Source organism: Mytilus trossulus, chromosome 6 (genome assembly GCF_036588685.1).
Source record: "Mytilus trossulus isolate FHL-02 chromosome 6, PNRI_Mtr1.1.1.hap1, whole genome shotgun sequence".
Lineage (NCBI taxonomy): Eukaryota > Metazoa > Mollusca > Bivalvia > Mytilida > Mytilidae > Mytilus > Mytilus trossulus.
The window spans coordinates 31,384,595-31,412,523 of NC_086378.1; the positions used below are offsets into that span (position 1 = coordinate 31,384,595).

The 27,929-nt window shown below is 30.9% G+C and overlaps 2 protein-coding genes across 2 annotated transcripts in view; one reads left to right on the forward strand and one right to left on the reverse strand.

The window, feature by feature from the left end:
- LOC134721113 (ATP-dependent RNA helicase DDX1-like) overlaps window positions 1-27,929 on the forward strand; it is a 161,175-nt gene that overhangs the window by 78,714 nt on the left and 54,532 nt on the right. The window lies entirely within an intron of this gene.
- LOC134723319 (C-C chemokine receptor type 3-like) lies at window positions 7,935-27,893 on the reverse strand. The gene is made up of 2 exons (XM_063586939.1): window positions 27,562-27,893; window positions 7,935-9,422 (listed from the first exon to the last, which is right to left on the reverse strand). The coding sequence occupies exon 2, from the start codon at window positions 9,112-9,114 to the stop codon at window positions 7,954-7,956; it is 1,161 nt and encodes a 386-aa protein (XP_063443009.1). The 5' UTR covers window positions 9,115-9,422; window positions 27,562-27,893; the 3' UTR covers window positions 7,935-7,953.

Here is a 27,929-nt window from a genome sequence, read left to right on the forward strand (position 1 = left end):
ACTTTAGTTTAAGTGAATAGATCTTTATGAAATTTACACAAGGTTTGAAACCACAAAAGTAAGGTTGAGGTTGATTTTGGGGGTTATGGTCTCAACAGTTTAGGAACAAGGGGCCCAAAAGGGGTCAAAATAAGTATTTTCCAAGTTTCCAGACAATAATTTGTGTACGGATCTTTCTGAAATTGCACCGTAAGGTTCCATACCAAAAAAGGAAGGTTGGGATTGATCATGGTGGTTATGGCCAAAACTGTTAAGGAATTAGGGGCCAAAAACAATACTTTTCCAATACTTTGTATAAATTGCTTATTTCTTGACCAATTTCAATGGGTTTTTATTTTTGAATTCTTGAAATCATGCTAAAATAAGAGGAGAGAGATTAAAAGTGTAAAATGCAAGAAGGTTCAATATGACAAGATGTATCTACAAGGAAAATTTGATAAAGATTTGTATGCATAAATTGGAGTTATTGCCCCTGAAGTAATATTTTTTGCACTTTTTGGCTGTGAATGTGAAAAACATAGGAGCTAAGTAAATTGCTAAAATGAACATTATAACAAGATATATCTAATCTATCTGATGTGCATCCTTGTTTTAAGGACTGCCCCTGAAATATACATGTTAACTGTTATCAGGGCAGATTAAGCTTTTATTGGAAATATTATAAAAAATAGCTAATACATTTTACTGATCAGCAACTGTTAATGTAATAAAATATATCAACTGAGGCTTGTGTCAGCTCACTCATACATAATGCATCTAGCTGTTACCAAGCATTGTGATTTTTACATTACTCATTAATGTGTCCAAATTTGGTTAAGGAATTTTATAGCTTGCATGATAGACTGTAAAGATGCTTTTAAAGTTTTAAAGTTTATTGGAAACATTGCATGTCTACTAAATTGCTTGAACAGTTGAGTCACTAGGAATTTGAAATTTTGTTACTTTTAATGTTTTCTTCATAAGTTTTGATGACAATGCACCTCTGTAAACTGACTATGGTTGGAAGGGTCTGTACTTTGAAATTAATTGAGCCTTTGTAACTATAAGTGCACCACTGCAATGGCATGCAACATGATGAAGGGTTTAAATAACAAGATGTCAACTTTTTGTCTTACTTAACCACAGACGTGGTTTCATGCAATGTATTGTATTGATCTGAGACAAAAACATGTGGAGATTAATGCACAGGTCATACATCAAAAATATTCACCTGCTAGGAATTAATGCCTTTTATAGATACTCTTGATTTCCCACAGTGCATCTGGATTGATAATTAGAAATCATGGTAATAGATTAAATCACCAGGAAATAAAACTTAACATCAAAGATTATATATTACCTTTTAATTAACGATAATATCTTAGAGACTTGGATGTTTTTTGAGGTACTGTAGTTCGGTATTAAAACATTGATTGTATCATGCTTATCAGTATAAATTTAATAATTATCAGTATAAATTTAATGATTATCAGTATAAATTCTTAGATATATAAACTATTATCTAAGTCATTTTGTATTGAATCATCACTGTTTCTCAGATATGTGCTTTGGTAGATTCCATCGGAAGAATTTTTTTAGCAAATTTGAAAGTTTGGAAATCAAATTTTGAAACTTGTTTTTTAGCTCACCTGGCCCAAAGGGCCAAGTGAGCTTTTCTCATCACTTGGCGTCAGTCGTCAGTCGTCCGTCGTCCGGCGTTAACTTTTACAAAAATCTTAACCTCTGAAACTACTGAACCAATTCAAATCAAACTTCATCTGATTGATTCCTAGGGTATCTAGAATAAAGTTTGTGTTTTGATTCCCATTTCATTAAAAAACATGGCCGCCATGGCTAAAAATAGAACATAGGGGTAAAATGCATTTTTTGGCTTATAACTCAAAAACCAAAGCATTTAGAGCAAATCTGACATGGGTTAAAATTGTTAATCAGGTTTAAAATGTATCTGCCCTGAAATTTTCAGATGAATCAGACAACCCATTGTTGGGTTGCTGCCCCTAAATTGGTAATTTTCAGGAAATTTTACTGTTTTTGGTTATTATCTTGAATATTATTATAGATGGAGATAAACTGTAAACAGCAATAATGTTCAGCAAAGTAAGATTTACAAATAAGTCAACTTGACCAAAATGGTCAGTTGACCCCTTTAGGAGTTATTGCCCTTTATAGTAAATTTTTAACCATTTTTCGTAAATCTCAATGATCTTTTACAAAAATCTTCTCCTCTGAAACTACTGGGCCAAATTAATCCAAACTTGGCCACATTCATCATTGATGTATTTAGTTTAAAATTGTGTTTTTTTACCTGGCCAACCAACCAAGCTGGCCGCCACAGCTAAAAATAAAACATGGAGGTAAAATGCAGATTTTTGGTTATTACTCAAAAACCAAAGCATTTAGAGCAAATCTGACAAGGGGTAAAATTGTTTATCTGGTCAAGATCTATCTGCCCTGAAATTTTAAGATGAATGGGACAACCCGTTGTTGGGTTGCTGCCCCTGAATTGGTAATTTTTCAGGAAATTTTGCTGTTTTTGGATATTATCTTGAATATTATTATGGATAGAGATAAACTGTAAACAGCAAAAATGTTCAGCAAAGTAAGATTTACAAATAAGTCAAAAGGACCAAAATGGTCAGTTGACCCCTTTAGGAGTTATTGCCCTTTATAGTCAATGTTTAACCATTTTTTGTAAATCTTAGTTAACTTTTACAAAAATCTTCTCTGAAACTATTGGGCCAAATTTAACCAAACATAGCCAGAATCATTACTAGGCTTTCTTGTTTAAAAATTGTGTTTTGTGACCAGGCAAACCAACCAAGATGGCCGCTACGGCTAAAAATAGAACATAGGGCTAAAATGCAGTTTTTGGCTTATAACTCAAAAACCAAAGCATTTAGAGCAAGTCTGACATGGGTTTAATTGTTAATCAGGTCAAAGATCTATCTGCCCTGAAATTTTTAGATGAATCGAACAACTCATTGCTAGGTTGCTGCCCCTAAATTGGTTATTTTAAGAAAATTTTGCTGTTTTGGGTTATTATCTTGAATATTATCATAGATAGAGATAAACTGTAAACAGCAATAATGTACAGCAATTTTAGACTAAAAAATAAGTCAAAATGGTCAATTGACCCCCTAAGAAGTTATTGTCCTTTATAATCAATTTTTAACAATTTTCATAAAATTTGTAAATTTTTACTAACATTTTCCACTGAAACTACACGGACAAGTTCATTATAGATAGAGATAATTGTAAGCAGCAAGAATGTTCAGTAAAGTAAGATGTACAAACACATCACAATCACCTAAACACAATTTTGTCATGAACTGTCTGCTTCCTTTGTGTAATTCACATATACCAAGGTGAGCGACACAGGCTCTTTAGAGCCTCTAGTTTGTTATGTCGAAGACGAAAAAATCATGAAATTATACAATAGATAAAAGAAGATGTAGTATGAGTGCCAACGAGACAATTCTCCATCCAAGTCACAAATTGGAAAAGTTAACCTTAAAGGTCAAAGTACAGCCTTCAACATGGAGCCTTAATTGTCTTACATCAAATAGCCAGCTATTAAGGACTTAAAAAATGACTATAGTGTAAAATCATTCTAACAGGAAAACCAATGGTCTAATCTATATAAAAAACAAGAAACAACATCAACAAACAACAACCACTGTCAGAACATCAGGTTCCTGACTTTTAAGGACAGTCACAAACAAATGCAGCAGGTTCAAACATTTCAACAGGAGCCCACCTTCACCCTCACCTGAAATAATAGTGACAACACAACATAGAAGTACACTATATGATATGTCAATTAGTACTTGTCCTAAGTCAGGAATCTGATGTACAGTAGTTGTCGTTTGTTTATTGTCGAGCCTGCGACTTTTGTCGCAGAAAGCTCGACATAGGGATAGTGATCCAGAGGCGGCTGTGTTAGCTCACTTCTTAAAAGCTTTATATTTTAGAAGGTGGGAGACCTGGATGCTTCATACTTTGTATATGGATGCCTCATGTTACGAACTTTCCGTCAGTCACATGTCCTCGTTTTCATGGTTCAGTGACTACTTGAAAAAAAAGTTCAGATTTTTTGTAATGTTAAATTCTTTCTTATTATAAGTAATAGGATAACTATATTTGGTATGTGCATACCTTGCAAGGTCCTCTTGCCCGTCAGACAGTTTTCACTTGACCTCGACCTCATTTCATGGATCAGTGAACAAGGTTAAGTTTTGGTGGTCAAGTCCATATCGGAGATACTATAAGCAATAGGTCTAGTATATTCAGCGTATGGAAGCACTGTAAGGTGTACATGTCCAACTGGCAGGTGTCATCTGACCTTGACCTCATTTTCATGGTTCAGTGGTTATAGTTAAGTTTTTGTGTTTTGGTCTGTTTTTCACATACTGTATGCAATAGATCTTCTATATTTTGTGTATGGAATGGTTGTAAAGTGTACAGGTCTACCTGGCAGGTGTCATATGACCTTGACCTCATTTTCATGGTTCAGTGGTCAAAGTTAAGTTGTTAAGTTTTGGCCTTTTTTTCTAATACTATATGCAATAGGTCAACTATATTTGGTGTATGGAATTATTTCATGATCTACATGTCAGTCGGGCAGGTTTATTTGACCTTGACCTCATTTTTTACGGTTCATTGCTCAGTGTTAAGCTTTTGTGTTTTGGTCTGTTTTTTTTAAACTATAAGCTATAAGTCAATTTTATTTGTTGTATGGAAGAATTGTTAGCTGTACATGCCTACCTGGCATGGTTCATCTTACCTTGACCTCATTTTCATGGTTCAGAGGTCAATGTTTAGTTTTCTTGGTATGTTAAGTTTATGTGACAGTTGTAATAAAGCTTTATTATTAGGACTATCAACATAATATCAATGATTAGTAAAGAAGGCGAGACATTTCAGTGTGTGCACTCTTGTGTAATATATACCTGTTTCTTGTTTCTTGTTTTTTTATATAGATTAGACCGTTGGTTTTCCCGTTTGAATGGCTTACACTATTAATTTTGGGGCCCTTTATAGCTTTTGTGTGAGCCAAGGCCGTACATTGACCTATAATGGTTTACATTTTAAAAAAATTGTTATTTGGATGCAGCGTTGTCTCATTGGTACTCACACCGCATCTTCCTATATTTATAGCTCAATCAAAATGAAGTTTTAACAAAACAAATCATACACTGAACAAAGAAATTTTATCTTTGACACGATATAAATACAATTATCGCTATTATCTGTATTTTTCCTTTGATGTTTTTTTGTGATAATTTTCATATCACTCGTGTAGAGTGAGAATGAAAATTATCGCTAGTTTCTAAGGTCCTTAGCAACAGCGAATTAATCTAATGCATGCCCTAGAGTGTCGGCCAATCAGAAAAGATAAGCCGGAACTATACAAAAATGTTATTGGATGGCTGCGCGCTAAAATATCAAGTACAAAAGTAACCCGAATAATTCAGTCGTTTTAATCTGCACATCTACGAAGTTGATCTTATCCATAATTGGCAAATACAATTTTAGGAACATTCTTGTTTTATTATTACTGATTACTGAGTCTTCCAGTTGACTTGGCCTTTGTATATTCAGTGTAATAACAGACAGTCTGTTGTTGAAATGTCTAGTGAAATTACTCCTATATGAATGGAATATTTAGACATCCATTGACGACCTTACCAGCTTTTGCCATCCCTTAATTGTATTGTTTGTATTTTGGTAGTTTTATTTTGCTATGGCTCTTATATTTACCTTCTGTTATTGTGTTATAATGTGCTATAGACTTTTTTGGTATTTTTGTAACTCTTTTTGCTTACGTGTTTTTTCTTAGAATATGCCATTTTGTTTTTCTTTGTTGGCATGATTGTTTCTGTATTATAACACAATATTGACTGCTTTGTAATAAAAAATTATTAACTTACCTAATTAATTTCAATATATGTTCGAATGAAATGCTTATGATTTTGGAGGGCTTTTTTTTTCTGGATTTTTTTATTAAAGATCGAGCCATAATGACATACAAAATGGGTCACTTATAGCATGTAGAAAACTTTAGTGTTCTTCCATGTTTTTTTATGACTATTCCTAACTGACAAACTCTTCAGAAAGCATAATTTTAGAATTCCTACATTAGGAAAACTGCTAATATTTTTTGCACTTATTTGAAGTGTTTACTCCACGTGAATATAGAAGAAAAAATTGCCTGTTATTTTCACTGAATTATGCTCTTAGCTCTGCTGTACAAATGTCAAGGGGAAGCAAACATTTATTATTTTCAGTAATAAAAGGTTGGATTCCATTTATATTAAAACATAAAATGAATTAAATTAAGCTTGTTTTTGTTTTTTGATTTAATCCTGTGAAATAAGAATTACTTTTATATTCTTATTTAAAAATCCTCAGTGCAAAGTGCTCACAAAAACTTTGTTATATGAAATTTCTATTTTTTTCATGTGCATCTGAAACCACTTTTTAATACTAAATCTATTATGAATGGATCGGTAAATCTTGTGTCGTCAATTTGTCATAGGAAAAATTGCTATTCATCCTACGACGTTTCTGTTTATGGTTAATACGTTATCTACATGCAATACAGAAATCACGATCACCATTAGTAAGATTGATGGTTAGCGTAATCGGAAGACATTTCCCAGTTTTATGTTTATATAGCCATTAATAAATTGTATAAATCAAACATTACTAGTGAAAAGAACAAGAATATTTGTTAAATGTGACAGCTTTCTCGACACAGGACACACACAAAAAAGTCCAAAGATTTATGGCGGTAATCTTTTGAAAGACTTGATATTGTGTCTCTTATCTCATAAGACTTATTGCAAATGTAAACGTCATATAGTGACTTTTTCAATGAATACTAAACTAGATTCCCATCCTTAGTATTTGTTTTTTATGCCCCACCTACGATAATAGAGAGGCATTATGTTTTCTGGTCTGTCCTGCTTCAGGTTAAAGTTTTTGGTCAAGGTAGTTTTTGATGAAGTTGAAGTCCAATTGACTTCAAACTTGGTACACATGTTCCCTATGATATGATCTTTCTAATTTTAATGCCAAATTGAGAGATTTTACTCCAATTTCACGGTCCAATGAACATAGAAAATGATAGTGCGAGTGGGGCATTTGTGTACTGAGGACACATACTTCAACTTGTTTATACACTAGTCCTTCTTTACTCAATACTTTTTAGTTCCAATTAGGTAACTCTTGACCAATTAATACTCAGGCAACTCTGTTGACATGTATACCAGATAAGAAATCATTTGAATTTGATTAGTGACAATTTCAGATATATCTTTGAATATTTGAAAAGTGCCTTTTAAACTATCAATACCATGATGTTTAGTGGTTGTTGTTTGTTGATGTGGTTCATAATGAAGACTTTCTCATTTCACGGTTTTTCAAATATTTCTAGAAGAAGGATGTTTACATATTGAAAGGTATGGGCTGTGCTCATTGTTGAAGGCTGTAGAGGGACCTATAGTTGTTTATGTCTGTGTCATTTTGGTCTCGTGTGGACAGTTGTCTCATTGGCAATCATACCACATCTTATTTTTTTATATTTTCTTCATCAATTCTGGACAAAACACTGAATATATCTGGTATCAGATAAATGTCAAATAACAATGTGCAGCTCAATCTACAACTGATTTTTTATTAGAAAAATATTTATATTTCTTAGCATTCAAAATAGAAAACTTTTGTTATTTGATAGAAATGAATTTTTTTCCAAAACAATATAGAAAGGATCGAGCAATTTCAGAAAATATTTTTCATGTTGTTTAACAGTTAACTAATTGGTTTCCAACCATCTTAACATTTGTGGTATGTTTTTTCATTTTCACTATTCCATTTGTTATTCATGAAGTTTTAAGTTTCAACAGATAAAAGTTTTTGATATCTCTATGTATATATATATAAAGATATAATTTATAGAGGTGTGGTTTCTGTGCACATATCAACAGTTTCAACTTGGGTAGCGGCACTGCTATTTGATCCAACATGGAGTTCATATATCCTTCTCCTTTGTTGTATACACCAGTATGAGCGAAATTTCTCCATTAAATCACGATGAAAAGCTACCAACTCCAGACGAAATGTTCTTGAAAAGAAAAGGCAGACATAAAAGACAGTAACTGTATTTACCCAAGCCATATAATGGCTAATTATACTAGCTTTCTTCAATTGTGTCATGAATTTGAAATCTTCTAACCAAGATGGAGGATATGTTCTGACGACAACGTTTATCACGGTAGGAGGAATAACAAACACAAAATACATCATTGATAATCCCAGGGTTGTGTACGTCAGTACCATTGGTAACTGTTCATGATGTCGTCCTTTTGTGGGACGTTTTAGGCACAGTCCCGTCAAGATTGACACATCAAATATAAATATAAGTGTTAATGGGATGTACGAGTAGAAACTAGCTGATACCCAAGGCCATATAATAGCATGTAGATCTTCATTGTGAAAGAAGTAACATTTACCCATCATCAGTTCGTGAAGCCACATGGCATGAATGCTTATTACCACCAGACCAACCATTATAATCACTGCCACAAACTTGGCCATGAACAGTGTACACATGCTCGATACATGTTTGGCCTGCCAGATAATGATATAGCGATCAATTGTCATGGCAACTACGAACCATATGCTTGAATATGTAATAGCTCGGCTGATAAACTGCCACAAGCGGCACAACCAGTCTGTTTGGTCGTCTATAGTCTTAGCATGGGCCAAAAAAGCTATCCATTCTGAGCCTAAAAACAGATAGATTGCCAACAGACTTGAAACAGCATAGGCAGTAATGTAAAAACTTATTGCGTAATGACAAAACGGAGGCCTCCTCATTATAAGTAAAGTCAATATATTACCAATAGATCCCAGAACAATAAGGATAGGAGGCACCCAGGTGGTTAAAACTATTTCTAATTCGTGTGCTGAAGGCATGTCATCGGACACTAGTTCATACTCATTAGATATTCCAATTAACAACAGACTTCCGTTGTTCGGTAGTTCAGTAATATTACGTAAGCTGGTGTTGGTAACATTGGTCATATCTCTGTCAATGATGTTAAATGACATAATGACACATGTTATAAATTAGTCAATTCTTCTATTATTATCTTAAATGGTGAGTTATTAATTGATTCTGCTTTCAATGAAGACAATTTCTCATGTACGGATACTGTGAAAGCATGACAGACTTTGAGGAGGCTTATATCCGTTCTAATAGATAGCTGTATGAAATCCACCAATCTCCAATGCTTAATTAGGCTGTGACGTAACAATTCCTTAATCCCATGGAGATAATTCTGTTCAATTGACGATTCCCGCAGATGTTTTAATACACGACAACTTCCATTCAAAATCTTGAAGTTACTTGAAATAACCTGTAAAAAGAAAAAAAGGAAATCAACAAAATTGAAATTCAATGTTTAAAAATTGCATTTAAATTGAAAACATTCAACGATATTTGATTAAGAAATTATTTGATTGACAAGATAGGGTTTAAATTAGGAAATTTCACTATTACCGCTTCGTCAATTTAATGTACGGTACTTTAAATTTGATTTTAACCTTTAGGGTTTTCAATTAGTCCTATCATATCAATTCTTTAAACATGATTCAGTCACCAGCTAAAATTTTAAGTGTTGCATATAATTCTGTCGTTTTCAGCTTTGTTCCATATTTAATTATTTACGTCTGTAAGATAGATCACGAGAATGTAAGGTCATAACTCTCTATATGGTTGTAGTTATTATGGTTATTTTGAAGGAGTTTATTGCTTGGTAAACTCTACAGACTAACATTCAAAATTGTTATGTTACATTTGCGAGTGAAAATTCCTCAATTATTTCTCAATATTTTTGACTGAAATTGTGTTCAGATAAAAAAAAATCATGATTGCTAATATAGCTGTGTAGGAATAAATATTTGTAATGTCATTTAACGGATTAATGCATAAATAAATCAGGGGTTGTTGTCTCTTTATGTGGTTCATCATCATAAGTGCTTCTCGTTTCTTGTTTTTTATATAGGTTAAACTGTTGGTTTTCCCGTTTGAATGGTTTTTCTAGTAATTTTTAGGGCCCTTTTTAGCTTGCTGCTTGGTGTGAGCCTAGGCTCTGTGTTGAAAACTGTATCTTGACCTAAAAATTTTCTTTTATAAATTGTGACTTTGATGGAGAGTTGTCTCATTGGCACTCATACCACATCTTCCTATATCTATTGTTAATTTCCATGACACATACCAGTACTAAGAAATAACATTTTATTTTTAGTTTCTCTGACACAAACCAATGAAATAACACTTTATTTAAGTTTCCACAACAATAACCGATTAAGTAACACTTATTTGCAACTATCAATTTATTGTTAAAAGTAATGCTTTTGTTGTATACTGTTTCTGCTTTAAATAATTTGCAACAGGCTTTCAGTTGGTGGCTTTCAATATTTAAAATGGTTTTGTGCCACGTTACCTGCTTTAATCCATTATATAGTTTAGACATTTCATAACCAATTAAACTAATTTACACACACATTAATACCAAGGCAACTAACATTTCTTAGTAACAGGGTTTTCTGGAATTGAATGAGTAAATCATTGGTCATTTATTTTGTGTTAGATTTGTAATCAAGAGTATGCAATTATGCTGCTTTGAATTGATTTACATTATTCCTAAATAGAACTTCTTTCCCGCCCCAGTCAATTAACATTGTACCCAAAAGGAACTACAGATATAACATATTGCAATCTTTATACTCTTGATTGCGGTAGAGTTTTTCAGTGAATTGTGGTAAGGTCCAAAAAAAAATCTCTGAGCATTGAACCATAACTGAAAAAACATTAAAACCAGAAAATAAAATTTTGATATTTATTATTCTGGAATATGGCCAGTATTCCAAGATAAGGTCTGAACTCTATGTTAAACTCTTTCTGAATAGCCTTGAAATATTTTAAACCTATAAACAATTTGACCTTGTGGGTGACATGAATGGCATAAGATTGAATAAGGTGGTATGTTAAACTCAATGAAAATAGAAGTGATCAATCATTGTCTTCAAACGATTCTTAAACGAATTATTTCCGGCAAACTTTACTATGAGATAGTTCTTCAAAACATCTCGGAAGTCCTTATTTTAATCCATCTTTAAACCCATGAGAACAAACCTACACAAAGTTAAGGCAGTTGGTTAACCCTATCTGTCTATGTGAGTGCTACACTACCGATTAACCAAGTTTTTAAACAACAGAGTGAACTGAACCCTTGGGTACAAAAAACTGTTATTATGTTCGAATGATATTTCTATTTTTTTCTAAAGTTTTGAACTAATTAACTCACTGTGATTTTCAGCAAAATTTTTAAAAAGATGTAAATAGTTTTTAACACAAATCTTTGGAATTTTACAAAGAGTCAACTTATGAAGATTAAGGATGTAGTTAATAGACTACAATTTATGCAGAAAAGTAGTTATTGGATGCTTAATCAATAATATATATTAGGGAAAAGAAAACTATCCATTTTGAGATAAATACCTCAAAAGTCAAGGTCATAGTTGCTAAAATCAGCTCAAAGTAAATATAAAATGATTGTAGATCATAACCAAATACTAAATGTGGGATTAAAACCTTATTTTGATATAAAGTGACACATAATAAAAAACTTCAGAATTATATCCTATTGATTTTGAAATGAAAATGTCTGAAGGTGTCTTAAGTTAAAAAAAAAAATAGAACACAATTAGTGCAATCTCTCAAAAGTTTTTTCATTTCTAATAAACATTCATTGTTGTCCTTTTCTTTGGGGTGTTTTGGTCATGTTGACCATCATGTAATTACCATACATGTTATCAAGTTACTTGTCCAAATTACCTCCAAGTCAGATTCATTAAGGGTTCTCACTCTAGGTAGTAATTGTCTTTTTTAGTCAGATTTACCATGCCTAATGTAAGGGTCTAATGCTTTAAGTCGTAATTATCTATATTTAGTCAGATTTACCATGCCTAATGAGCCAATTAATTTAAAATCAATATATCTTTTATTTGTCAAAGATTAATGCTATATAAAGATGTTTTTTTGGTTTAGAGTACTCATGTACTATGTTAGAAAGTGTAGATTTCATGTAGCACTGAACTGATTAGATGAGTAGTATTTTTTTCTCGCAGCTTCAGACTATTGTTATGTAAGGAAGGTGAAGTGTAGATTTCATGTAGACTGAACAGATAGATGAGTAGAAAACTCTCAGCTTCAGACTGTTGTTTTGTAAGGAAATAGGAGTTCAAAGAATTTTTACTGCTTCTGGTATCATAAATAGATGTTACTGCTTAATCCCTTTAAATGTCACCCATTTTTATTTCTAGATTCCTAAGTAACAAGATAATCCCATGTCGTAGTTGACATTTGTAAATCCTTGATTCTTTACATCAAATGCATTTATATGCAATAAATATTTTATTGCGAAGAATCGGAATTGCGTAACAAGCTGACAACGAATAGGATATTGGAAGATTTACTTGTTTATAAGTTCCTAAGAGATTTTACTCCTCAACTCTATAATTGACATTATGTCTTCCTGATAAAGGGGAGATAATTGACAATATGTCTTCCTGATGAAGGGGAGATAATTCTCTATAATGGTCTTTGATTGATAAGTTGCCATTCATCATTAACTGGTAATATAAGAGCATGTTTTTGCCAATCCTTGTCTGATTTAGAATAAAGAGGATGATGCTTTATTTGTACACTTAAAGAATATCCCTGAACCAACAGAATTCAAGACTTCTTGTTTGAATGAAACAATAAAGGAGTGAGTTCTGGAGGTGGGTCTATTTGAGACTTTGTTAGAATTAGTTCAAAATGCACCTATAAGATAATACCCATTTCCTACTTATGTAACATTATGCAATGTCTTAATTACCAACATGTTTCTTATACAAAAAGGGAAATTCCTTAGGATATTTAAATGCCATTATAGTCATAAAAACATATATATGTTTTGAACTGGCTTTAACTAGTAATTGGAGTTAAAAAAAACGACTACTTAACCTATTTGTATTCAAAAATTATTATTTGGTAATTTGGTAAAATCTATAGTACACAAATATATTTTAGTGTTGTTAGATTGCTGTCTAATTGATGTTTTATCAACCTTCACCTACTAAGGTCAGAAGCATCAGATATTTTGTTTTCAATCCCCTTCAGGTAAATTTGCATATTTTATGCATAAAGATTAACCCTTGTCTGACGGTCATCCCAAAATTGGTTTCCTTTTCTATTTCCAGTTTGCCTCAATCAAATTTTATGAAACTTATGCAAAATGTAAATTTGCTGTTTTAGAGTTATGCCCCTTTACAAATGGAAAAATTGCTGCATTTTTAGCTCCTGTTCAGATTTACTTGAATTTGTTGTAATCAAGAATTTTGTTATCATTTGCATAATTATTCGGATCTTTAAAACCATAATATTGTTTGTAGTTGTTCTGTGAGCAACAGCTCAATGATGATTAGTTTCTGGATTGCATTATTGACTATTTCAAATAAAAAATCCTCAAATTCCAAGTAATTAGTCATCTTCAATGAAAAAGTCTTGTAAACTTAAAAAAAAAGTTTTAAATAGAATGGAATGACATGGTAATTCAAAGTAAACCATATTGATGGATAATACCACTGTCTCGTTGGCAATCGCATTCCACATCTCCTTATCTTTATAAAAATTTTTTTTTCATTGCCTAATACCATGATTTAAATTTTTCATTAATACTCCCTCAATGGATTTTTTTCAAATTTGATTAAATAAATCTTGTCGTGCAAATGATAGACATTTATTTCCAAGTAATTAATCAGGTTATTTTGATTCACCAATATTCTAGAAACTGATAATCAATTTATAAAAAGAAAAAAAATGAAACTCTATTAAAAATCTATTTTTCAAACTTTATTTATGTAACCATGACAGCTAATAATGTTTTATGTTGTGTGATACATTTTAAGTAGGTCATTACAGATAACATGTCAGTAGGAGACATTTTCAAGGATATGGGGAAAAGAATGAACAAAATGTTACCCTGATTAATGGTATCTTTGTTTGTTAAATTCATTCACTGACTTTTATAATATTTGAAGATATAAATGTGTGCACTGTAAATTCAGAAATTATTGCGTGCATTTATTATTGCGATTTTGTCATTTTAGACTTAAATACCATTTTATTTTTTTACAATTTTGAGAAAAATCCTTTTTAAATCATATAAAATATTTCTAAATGTGAGTTTGAATTATGTCGTTTACAACTCTGTCGTATTTTGTATTTTTCGCAATAATAAAAACCTCGCAATAATTTCTGAATTTACAGTATGACAATACAAAGTCTATCTTCAAAAATAGCCAGTTTACCATATGGCTGGGATTGTAACACCGCTGTTATTGAATGGTGGTCACATGCCTATTAATTGCTATCTTATTGGCTCTTATACATGTTTCCTTTTAGTTATCATAGTCGTCATAGAAGTAAAACTTTTACTTCGTAAATTTTTTTCTGAATTTACATGTAAAGTTTAACTCTTGATGCTATTTAAGCTGTGAGCCTGGTATAAATTACTTAATCAATTATTTGATAACAGTTTTTTTGTTACTGTTTTAAGCTATTCTGACCCAATGTTTTCTCTGAACTTAAAAAGTATTTTTTTAACAACCACAATTTTCTTATTACTTTTAAGATAACACTTGCATCACATTAGCTGTTTTTACACGGATAACAATTTTAAGATAAAGTTTTTATATAGTTTTCTAATTGTAGCAATGGTTACAATGCAATATTAAACTCAAGGTAATTTGTTAAAAGATCAACATATAAAGTGTCTGTGAAAAGCAGTTGAAGTGATTGTTTTTTGCCTTCTTTCAAATCTAAACCTATTACTATGTCTGGGTAATTCAATCAAAGCTTTAACTCTTGTTAGATGTTAGAAAATATGCATTTGAATTGTATAACTTGTTATTAGATGGATTTTATCATTACTATAATGGCATCAGCAATGCATCAGTGTTGAAGATTTAGAAATTTAATTTTCATTTTGACCATGTTAGCAGGAAATGAAGCAAGGATGTTGTATAATCGTAACGATTATTGTTCAGTATTGTTTTACTCCCTTTATTTATGATGGATGCTGGTACTTGCAAATAACCAAAGTAAAAGTCTATGATTGCAAAATATGAAAATCTTTTGAAGAGAATTATTGTAATGAAAATTTATAAATGGACAACAATAAGTTCTCATCCAGTTGCTTTATGACTATGACAGGTTTCAGTATCTATATATATTGTAAATTTGTAAATTATTGCCATATTTTTATTATTGTGAAAAATGGTACACTGGGTGTTATGGCCATTATAACTACTTTAAACTTTAAACTCATATTTTGGATTATTTTTTATATGAATTCAGGAGACTTTTTCTCCAAATGGCAAAATTGGTTATCATATTTTGGTCTAAAATTACTAAATCTCAATAATAAATGCACATAATAATTTATAGAGATGTTATTGAAGACATTAAGATCATATTGCAATTAATATTGGAATAATATCCTTTGCATTCAAATGAAAATATTATTGACAAATGATGAGGTGATTGAACTGAATCTTAAAATTGTGTTTTAATTTGACCTTCATCAATATATTTTTTATTTAACACAAAACATGCAGTTTTTAATTTCTGATATAAGATGATAAACAGTTATTATTCATTCCAAGTTTTATAATCTTAATTGATATCTCAGTATCTGATATTGGTAATTATTCACTTCCATCGTGAACCATTGCAGTTCTTATCAAAAACAATTGATTTCAGATCAAGTTTTAGAATCGTGCTTTATACAAGATTACATTTTGTCACAGTGTGTTATTGGTAGATAAAATCTAGGAAAAAATTATTCGCCAACAAAAAATATAATTGAAATCAAGGCTTCCAAAACGGTCATATATTCCGGACATGACCGAAACTTTCATAAAAAGTCTGGCTGCTCTCAGTCTCAAACGGTCAAATAGAATTGGTTTGCCACTTTTGTTATTCAAGGCATTTTTCAAAATACGGTCATTTCAATTTTGACCAACTATGGATCATTTAAAATGTCCGTTTGGGTTTTGGACATGTCCGCTTGGGCATACTATTTCACAAAGATATTTTGGTCATAATTGTTTTTTTTACAAATTTTTCAATTTGAAATTGTTATGAACAAATTTTCAGATTCTCACCCTCTTGTACAAAGATTTTTTTTAAAATTTGATATGGACAAACAACAATGAGTCACTTGAAATTTTATCTTTTCCCATTTTTATCCCCCACATAACAGGTTTTTGAGGACAACTGAATATTTAATTAAGCACTATGAGTTTTATTTTTGCAATTTTATGAAATAGAATAAGCTTATCATTCCGATCTTATGTTTGTTTTCTGTTTGTCATTTATTTTATATGTATGTTTTATACATATTATCAAGCTCTTGGTATTCTCAGTTTATTTTTTTTATTTTTAAAGGTTGTATGGTAACCCTTAGTTGCTTTGCATCCATTCATTTGATCTCCTGAGTGAGTGAATTAGCTCTCTCATTGGTAATCATAGAACCATTTGATCTCCTGAGTGAGTGAATGGTATAAGCTCTCTCATTGGTATTCATAGTACCATTTGATCTCCTGAGTGAGTGAATGGTATAAGCTCTCTCATTGGTAATCATAGTACCATGTGATCTCCTGGGTGAGTGAATGGTATAAGCTCTCTCATTGGTAATCATAGTACCATGTGATCTCCTGGGTGAGTGAATGGTATAAGCTCTTTCATTGGTAATCATAGTACCATGTGATCTCCTGCGTGAGTGAATGGTATAAGCTCTCTCATTGGTAATCATAGTGCATCATCTTAATTTTATATATTGAAGCAATTATGAATTTAATTGATGCTGACTCAGCTTCTTGGTGCTATACAGAACTTCCCATTTATAGCTCAATAATTTAGTTGAATTTAATTTGTATGAACAGATTATATGCCAGGGTTGTTTAAAGCATTAGTTTGAATTCAACAATTTTCATTGGTTTAATTAACTTCACAGTTGTCAAACTTTTAAAGATTTTTCAACATTTTGTTCCAAAAGTCCAATTGTTTTGACAGTATTTTATTAAATTTTTCATTCCATATAATTCTGTCATTGAAATTTAACTTTCACTTTTAGTTGAACTTCTACAATCAATATTTGATATAATTCCATCAATACAAATTTCAAACAAATATTTAATACTTTAAAGGTTCTTGAACAATTGAAATAAGAAAAGTGAATCAAATTTGATCTTAAACATTTTTATGTAAACAGAATAGAATAAATATAAGAAGATGTGGTATGAGTGCCGAATTGCGGAAATAGTCTCTCCATCCAAGTCACAATGTGAAAAGATTAACTATATAGGTCAAAGTATGGCCTTTAACATGGAGCCTTGGTTCACTGTGACTGAACAGCAAGCTATTAAGGGCCCCAAAATCACTGAAATAATACAATTCAAACAGAAAACCCAAGATCTAATAAAAATTAAAAAAACACTGATAAGGTTCATTTCCAGTTTGGGAAGGATTTGCATACATAAAGTGCTTGGGTCAAATTCATTATTTCAAGATTTTTGCCAGGAGAAGTTTTCTTGATTCTGTATACATACATGTTTGATGGGTGAAACCATGTATCATGTATTTTAAAAACTTGTGTAAACAATTCCTGTGTTTAGGCAAACCCTTTGGAAATTTGAGTCATGAATTTTATGTGTCATTTGGTTCAATTCCCATTAGCAAAGCTTTTAATTTAGAAAATATTCTCATTTCCCATTTCATTTAATTAAAAAGGATTATTTCCTGATGATACCACATTTTATTGCGAATTTTATGTTTTTCTTTGGTCTTTATTGGTAATTATTAGATACCATTTGATACTGCACTTTTCCCTAGACATTCCGATTGTCATGACAGGGATGCATTTTATTGAAACTTGTCATCTTTTCCCACACTAAATTGTGAAACAAAAAAACTAATGTGATTTCTAGAGCCTTTATTTCACATTTCTGCTAGATTTTACAGATAACTTCATTGCTATAAAACTAAACATTAAATAGATGGACTTGCACTTTTGAATAACAAAAGAAGTTTGAAATGTTATTTTCTTAAAACTTGGGTTAAATATACTGCACTCACAAACTATTATCTGACAGAATTAGATTTTGATAGGTTCCGGAGTGTTAATTTTAGAAAATGTGTCAAGTTAATTATTTCAAATTTTTTAGCTATTTGAAGTTTTTCAATTAAGTGAAATATACATAACAGTTTGAGTTACATTTACACAAAACTTGAAATTGTGTTAACTAATTTTCTTTCAACTTAATGTCTTTTGCCAAATTTATATTTATAAATTAACATTACTGAAGATGTTTTTCTTGTTTTGGATGATTATGCAAACATTATTGTTTTTTATTTGGTCGGGTTGTTGTCTCTTTGACACATTCCCCATTTCCATTCTCAATTTTATTATAGATTTGTTTAAGCACAATCAGACAATAACATTTCATACAAAAAAAACTTTTTAGAATTACTATGAAAGAAATACAGGACCAGTACATGTTAAATTTGAGCATCAGATGCCCATTTCTAGGTTACCTCCAACAGTACATGTTAAATTTGAGCATCAGATGCCCATTTCTAGCTAGGTTACCTCCATCAGAAATGCTGAAACTCAAACATTTGAGAGTTCAGAATGTATCGATAAAAAAGACTTACAAAAACATTATTTTTTAACCTGACAAAGGCAGCTTGATACTTAGTATGAAAAAAAAACAGAATTCATCCTTGCTTAATTGATATTTTCTGCAATATTAGTTTGCCATCAGGACACATTTAGACTTTATTATTGAGTTGATTTTACATCAAGTTAATTCTTAGCATGATTTTATAAGGTGTTTCTATTATATGATTTTCCAGCTTCAGACTCCCTTCACATATTGCAGATAGATTCAATCATAATCAAGTATTTCCAATTTAGTGTTTCATGAATTTTGAGTAAATCATCATTTTTTTTTTCGATATATGCTATGCAATTTCATCTCCAGCCATGTCTTAAGTTTTGTGCTATTTTGAATGCCATAATGAAAAGGTTTCTCCTGTTCTCCGTATGATATAATCACAGATTTTTGTTTCACGTTTTGATGACTAGACACATGTTACATGTCATCCATTTCCTGGATTTGTTTGAATTTCTGAACCTTAAAGAACGTTAAAGGTCAATCTATTAAATCGACATACCTAATTCAATTTTTGAGGTAGGTTGTACTTCTCTAAAACCAATGCTGCATTTTCCTGAAGTTCATTGAACCATAGAATCCACTGCGTGGATATTGATATGATTTTACGATTATTACACGTTACCACACCATCAAGAGCTGATGGTTGCTGATGGTTGTTTTGTCATTCAGTAGTTTTTGTTTCACTAAGTGCACACAACTTCCTTGTAAATTGATATTATTATTTCATATTATGTGGGCAGATTAATATAATAACTAATGTTCTTTTAATGTTGTACAGGTGTTATTGATACTGTTACAATTAGTATGACTCTCTTTATGTAATATTTTATATAAATCATATAGAGATTTCATCTTTTAAATTTTCATCGTAAATTCTTAATCTGTCAATATTTGATGTCTTTTGGCTGCCAAAGAACTCATTATAAAATCGACTTTATGTTGTAATTAGATATTAAAATATTTTTATTTGAATTGTTATTAATCAAAATTAGAGGAATTAATCTGTTTATAAATCCATTACACGTATGATATTTAGAAAAATAAAAGATTTCAACATGAATAATAGATGCGGGGTTTAAATGATAGAGACAGAAACCCAGCAACAACTGATTTACATTGATCATGATTCATCCAAAGGGCAATCATAACCAAAGTCTTAAGCAGTAGAATGACGTTCCAGTTTTTGGTCTTTAATAACTGAAATTATACCACTATTCAAGCTTTTTTCATCACATGTAGAAAGTGAGTTTTTGTTCCTGTGTAAAATTATTGTGATTTTTGGAATTATGGCCCTTGGAATCATGCAGCTCAGGCCATCTAGACACATGTTTTTTTAAGTTCAAATATTAACAAAAGATTATCAGTGATATCATTAAGTGTTTATACTTGTCTGTATGTGTCTCAGCTTTGCCTAAAGCAATAGTTGGTATCTCAGGGACAACAAACTTGATATTACCCTCACACCCAGTCAATAGATGTATTATATGCAATGCAGTAAATATAAAGATTTGTAAGACATGAATCTGAAGTCATGCCATTATGGCCTTTAGGAAAATCATGGTGGTTTGACATATTATATTACTGCAAAAGTACAGATTTGTAGAATAAAATATTCATTGTCTGCACAGTTTTTGAGCATTTAATGCAATTCATTGTGCAAAACCTGAGTCATATTTCTAAGATTTTTTGTAATGAACTGAATTTGGATAAACATTTTTTCATGCTGTAAACAGATTTCTTTGAAGCCATATATAATTTGCCACTGAATAATTTTTTTTAACCATAGTACTATTTTCAAAATATTTTTTTCTTCTTTGATGGAAGTCAAAGATTGTCTGTTTCCATAACTTTCTTTTAAAGTCATAGTTTTATATTGTTGTTAACATTGTTATACAAATGTCTACATGCATCATCTAAGAATTTGATGGTTCCCTTTCAGGTTTTCAGGTGCGGATCAATGCATTTGAATGGGGACATGTAATTGGAACCCCCTTTGTCCTGGGTTAGGAACCCACCCTTTTTTAAATGGCAGGATCCGCCCCTGGGTTTCCATAAGATAATTAGATTATGATGGAAAAAATACATTGTTTTTGCAGATTTTAACACAGAAACCTCTCTATTTGATGTAATATTTAAAAGAGTCTGTTTTATATTATTGATCTTGATACAAGAATTAATATGGATTGTGACTTTTATCAAAGTTAATATTAACTACAAATTTAAATTGTTTAATTGAAAAGGTATGTCAAATTATCAGTAACTGATTAAATGAGGGTTTAACAAGCCACAGACTTGTTTGATCTTTGTGATGTTTACCTTAAAATGGAATGGAAATATATTTTGTGGATGTTATTGATTAGTTTTGAATATAGTAAACCTAGAGTAAAACAATTGTTTGGTTGTACCATTTATTGAACGTGAACTAGCTAATTTTGTGAGGTATCTCTTGAGTATTGTTGTCTGCTCTTAGGTTGGGTTGTTGTCTCTTTAACAGTTTATGAAGTATGAATATTCCTGCTTTGCATAACTCTGAAATGCAACATGTGCTTGGGAGGGAGCAGAACATACCAATTTAAAGTCTTCAAAGTATTTTACTGTAGTGTACTAATAGACCATATAGGCAGTGGTAATTTATAGAATTTAAATATTAATGAGCGCCAACAAACATGTTTAACCCCATCACATTCTGTAAGTGCCTGTCTCATTAGTCAGGAGCTTGGGCTCTTGGTCATAAAACTTTACTCAGTACTCCAAGTACAAAATAAGTGATCGAAACACAAAATCCAGTATTTTGATTGGTTGATTCTTGAGTCTGAGTACAAAAATCGTGCTCAAAAGTTTCATGACCGCAAGGCCAGTAGTTCAGTGGTTGTCGTTGGTTTATTTAGTCTCATATTTGTTTATTGATAGAATTGCTTTGTTATAAATTAGTTTTCTGAATTGAATAGTTTCATATTTTTTAGCTCACCTGGCCCGAAGGGCCAAGTGAGCTTTTCTCATCACTTGGCGTCCGGCGTCGTCCGTCGTCGTTAACTTTTACAAAAATCTTCTCCTCTGAAACTGCTGGGCCAAATTAATCCAAACTTGGCCATAATCATCATTGGGGTATCTAGTTTAAAAATTGTGTCCGTTGACCCCGCCAACCAACCAAGATGGCCGCCACGGCTAAAAATAGAACATAGGGGTAAAATGCAGTTTTTGGCTTATAACTCAAAAACCAAAGCATTTAGAGCAAATCTGACGTGGGGTAAAAATGTTAATCAGGTCAAGATCTAACTGCCCTGAAATTTTCAGATGAATCGGACAACCTGTTGTTGGGTTGCTGCCCCTGAATTGGTAATTTTAGGGAAATTTTGCTGTTTTTTGTTATTATCTTGAATATTATCATAGATAGAGATAAACTGTAAACAGCAATAATGTTCAGCAAAGTAAAATCTACAAATAAGTCAACATAACCAAAATGGTCAGTTGACCACTTTAGGAGTTATTGTCCTTTATAGTCAATTTTTAACCATTTTTCGTAAATCTTGGTAATCTTTTACAAAAATCTTCTCCTCTGAAACTACCAGGCCAAATTTAAACAAACTTGGCCGCAATCATCATTGGGGTATCTAGTTTAAAAATTGTGTGGCGTGACCCGGCCAACCAACAAAGATGGCCGCCATGGCTAAAAATAGAACATAGGGGTAAAATGCAGTTTTTTGCTTATAACTCAAAAACCAAAGCATTTAAAGCAAATCTAACAGGGAGTAAAATTGTTAATCAGGTCAAGATCTATTTGCCATGAAATTTTCAGATGGATTGGACAAACTGCTGTTAGGTTGCTGCCCCTGAATTAGTCATTTTAAGGAAATTTTGCCGTTTTTTGTTATTATCTTGAATATTATTATAGATAGAGATAAACTGTAAAGGGAAACATTGTACAGCAAAGTAACACCTAAAAATAAGTCAACATGACCTAAATGGTCAATTGACCCCATAAGGAGTTATTGCCCTTTATAGTCAATTTTTAACAATTTTCATAAAATTTGTAAATTTTAACTAACATTTTCCACTGAAGCTCTTAGGCCAAGTTCAATATAGATAGAATGATTGTAAGCAGCAATAATGTTCAGTAAAGTAAGATATACAAACACATCACCATCACCAAAACACAAATTTGTCATGAATTCAAATGCGTCCTTTGTTTAATATTCACATAGACCAAGGTGAGCGACACAGGCTCTTTGGAGCCTCTAGTTTAATTTCTGGGCCATTTATAGCCAACCATTTGGTAAAGTTTTTTTTCTCATAGTTGAACGCTGTAAGAGTGTCTATTATTGCTTACATTCACTTTAAACTTCCGGGATATTCCACACTCGGGCACCAAAGTTTTCTGTACCAAGAAGAAGAAGAACTTTGGTGGATAGTTGTCTTGTTTGCAATCATATCGACATCTCTTTATTTTTATATGGTACATTGACTGCACTTAATTAAAAGAACAACATGTTTTGATGGATGTTCTTACTCAAATTATCACTTAACTTTACCGTATTGTATAAAACCAATCGTTGATTAATAACGATCTTACTGTAGGATGACAATAAGCGTTCGTCCCCTAGACCTAAAACGAATTACAAACTACTTAATTAAAATCTTCGTGTGTAATTGATGAGTTTGAGAATCTTAACTATCCATCTGTTTATGTCTAACAAGATCCATTAATTATAATACTTTCCATTTTTTTTTGGTGTTGCCTTTTCATGATCAGTTAGTTGTGGCATGTTTCATGTTTATATGATTGATTTAAATGTTTATAAGAGAATGGCTGGCAATATCTACTTGATTTAAATGTTGATAAGAGAATGGCTGGCAATATCTACTTGATTTAAATGTTGATAAGAGAATGGCTGGCAATATCTACTTGATTTAAATGTTTATAAGAGAATGGCTGGCAATATCTACTTGATTTAAATGTTTATAAGAGAATGGCTGGCAATATCTACTTGATTTAAATGTTTATAAGAGAATGGCTGGCAATATCTACTTGATTTAAATGTTTAGAAGAGAATGGCTGGCAATATCTACTTGATTTAAATGTTTAGAAGAGAGTGGCTGGCAATATCTACTTGATTTAAATGTTTATAAGAGAATGGCTGGCAATATCTACTTGATTTAAATGTTTATAAGAGAATGGCTGGCAATATCTACTTGATTTAAATGTTTAGAAGAGAATGGCTGGCAATATCTACTTGATTTAAATGTTTAGAAGAGAGTGGCTGGCAATATCTACTTGATTTAAATGTTTAGAAGAGAATGGCTGGCAATATCTACTTGATTTAAATGTTTAGAAGAGAATGGCTGGCAATATCTACTTGATTTAAATGTTTATAAGAGAATGGCTGGCAATATCTACTTGATTTAAATGTTTAGAAGAGAATGGCTGGCAATATCTACTTGATTTAAATGTTTAGAAGAGAGTGGCTGGCAATATCTACTTGATTTAAATGTTTATAAGAGAATGGCTGGCAATATCTACTTGATTTAAATGTTTATAAGAGAATGGCTGGCAATATCTACTTGATTTAAATGTTTATAAGAGAATGGCTGGCAATATCTACTTGATTTAAATGTTTATAAGAGAATGGCTGGCAATATCTACTTGATTTAAATGTTTAGAAGAGAGTGGCTGGCAATATCTACTTGATTTAAATGTTTAGAAGAGAGTGGCTGGCAATATCTACTTGATTTAAATGTTTATAAGAGAATGGCTGGCAATATCTACTTGATTTAAATGTTTATAAGAGAATGGCTGGCAATATCTACTTGATTTAAATGTTTATAAGAGAATGGCTGGCAATATCTACTTGATTTAAATGTTTAGAAGAGAATGGCTGGCAATATCTACTTGATTTAAATGTTTAGAAGAGAGTGGCTGGCAATATCTACTTGATTTAAATGTTTAGAAGAGAATGGCTGGCAATATCTACTTGATTTAAATGTTTAGAAGAGAATGGCTGGCAATATCTACTTGATTTAAATGTTTAGAAGAGAATGGCTGGCAATATCTACTTGATTTAAATGTTTAGAAGAGAATGGCTGGCAATATCTACTTGATTTAAATGTTGATAAGAGAATGGCTGGCAATATCTACTTGATTTAAATGTTTATAAGAGAATGGCTGGCAATTTCTACTTGATAGAAGCTCTTAACTTTTATGAGAATAGGTTAATTGTATCTAAAGAACTTGCTGTGTAGGTTTAATTATTCAAAATAATGGAAGAAGAAAATAATATCAGTATTTGTAAATGACTTGTTAGTAACATAAAAAGTAATGAGAGGTTAAAAAACACATGATTTTATTTTCTCACCTTTTTATTAAGTAGATTATAGGAAAAACATTTCATTTTTTATTAAACCAATTTTCAAACAAATTGTTAATTCAATTTATATTGCTACCGAAGTAATTTGATTGGTTGTATCTTGCTTATATTTTAGTTTCCACTGTTTTAAAAAAATATAAACTTTCAGTTGAAACTGTGAACATGATTTAATAAAATGTTATATTGTAATTTGAAAGAAATTATTATGTGAATTTAGTGACTATCTGACATTATGGTAGATTAATTTAATGGATTATAAAATTTCAGAACACAACTAAGTCTTGTTATTTAATGAAATAAACAAATTTTGAGAGAGGAAAGTTATTCATTGGAAATACATTTTATATAAACAAACAAAATTATGATTTGAAAACTAAACAATACATGTGACAGAATATAAAAAAAAATTGGGGTCACTCACAGGACTTGTTTAAAATCTTGCTTAGAAACCAAAGGAAACAGAAACTTTCCTTCACATTCCTTTATAAAAGTATGTTTATTTGAGTTATCTCCCCTTTAATGGCAATGGTCAGGGAAAAAAATGAATATTACAAATTATTGTTCAGTATTTAAAAAAAATATTTAAAAAAAATATTTATACAAATTTTGTCAATTTACTGAATCTCTTATACTAGAAAAGCTTAGTAAAAACAAAATTTTGCCAAATAGTTAAAAAGTTATTAATTTTGAAAAAAGTGCACATTATAACCTTAGTAGAAAACTTAAAACAGGGACCAAAAGTGAAAAATGAGTGGTATCATGCACTGAACTCTTCGAATCTTTCCACTCGTGAATTCAATCACTTTGATTAATATTTTAACAAGTAGCGGTCTTTGACAATCTACATAAATGAATGCAATGAGAAGTGGACTTGACGTCAAGAGACGATCACCAAAGGACATATATATGTATACTATATATTGCCTGCCTGATCATTTGGTTGGCATGCTAGGTAGTAATTATATGTTACACTCTCCCATTTCCAGTTTTATTTTTGGTATTGATGTGTTTTTTTTCTAATTGAAATCAAGAACTCTGAGAACAAAATTAGAACTTTAAAATTAATGATGGGAAAGATGTTGGTTATTTAAAAAACAACATTCTTTTCAGCTATTCTAGCTTTCCTTTTCTTTAATTCAGTTGTGTGAAAATCTTTTAATTATTTCATCAAAGCAGTTTCTAAATGAAATGAACTGTTAAATTGCTCATTTCTGTTGGAGAAAAGATTGTTTCAGCCAATTACAATTACAATTTAATTTGTTTAAAACATCGTAAATGCAATCTGTTGTTATAATTTTTCTTTGCTAATGTTGTAACTTGTAGAAGTGCTGTTTTTTTGCATTATTTGTAAAAGATTGAGACATGATACCATGCAAACATTCCAACTACTGTAAATTCGTAAATTATTGTGATGTTTTTATTATTGCAAAACTGTGATTTAATTTCCATATCAAATCAGAAAATATCAGTCTTACTATTAAGCTAATTAAAATTATTTTTAAAGCCATTATGGTTAAACAGTCATTTTAAGATCAAGACTTTAAACTTCAAAAAGCCATTATGGTTTAACAATCATTTTAAGATCAAGACTTTAAACTTTAAAAGCCATTATGGTTTAACAGTCATTTTAAGATCAAGACTTTAAACCTTAATAGCCATTATGGCAGTCATTTTAAGATCAAGACTTTAAACCTTAAAGGCCATTATGGTTTAACAGTCATTTTAAGATCAAGACTAGATTTTTGAAGCCTATGGTTTAACAGTCAAATATTTTGCCTTAAACCATTAAAATTCAATGAATGGTTTAATAGACACAGATTGAACCTTTAAACTTTTAATCCCCTGGTTTAGTAGGCAAGTATTGAACATTAAACTTTATAAACTAATGGTTTTACAGGCAGAGAAGGGGACTGAAAACTTTTTAGATAATAGGTTTATCAGGAAATGAATCAGAGCCTTAATACCTTATTAATTTCAAATTGGCCTGGTTTAAAACTAGATTAAAATGTGTATTATATGTCTCTGATATAGCTATAGCTTAATACATAAAACATTAGTTTTTCAAAGTTAAGAAATTAAGCATATTTTCCCCAACATATATTAAACTTATTCAGGATAAAATTTGTCTTTCAATTTCTTTAAAGTATTTTTTATTAAAAAAAACAAAACAAAAAAACAACAACAAGGTATTGCTTATGTATTAAATGTTTTTTACAAGATTAATTTGTTTTAGAAAATTTTTAATTATCAAATTCATGCTGAAAAAAGTAAAAAGATTTATTAAAAAAAACAGGAATTATAATTAAGAATTTATATTTGGTATAAAAGTCTATTAACGCCTTACCTTAATTAGACACCCTATAGATTTAAGTAGTCCTATATCCAATGAAGAATATTGTATAGCTCATACAGCTCGTAAATACGGAAATCAGCCACAGATAGCTGTCACTTATCTGTTTAAAACTATATCAATTTAATTTCCCTGTTAGAACAAAGGCTTGCTGTGCTGATTCTTTTTCCAATAATGATGGAATATAAATATTTTTATTTCTCTCATAGCAGTTATAACTATTTTCTCCCGAACAAAAAATTTCAGAAAAAAGTCACTACATCATGTGATTTAAAACCACCCAATGATTTTACATGAATATTTTCAAAAAAAATAGGAAAAAAAATGCGACAGTTCTAAGTGGACAAAATTCCAGAGATTAA

Excerpts from the sequence above, each read along its gene's own strand:
- LOC134723319 (XM_063586939.1), bottom strand. The coding sequence starts at position 9,114 with ATGTCATTTAACATCATTGACAGAGATATGACCAATGTTACCAACACC.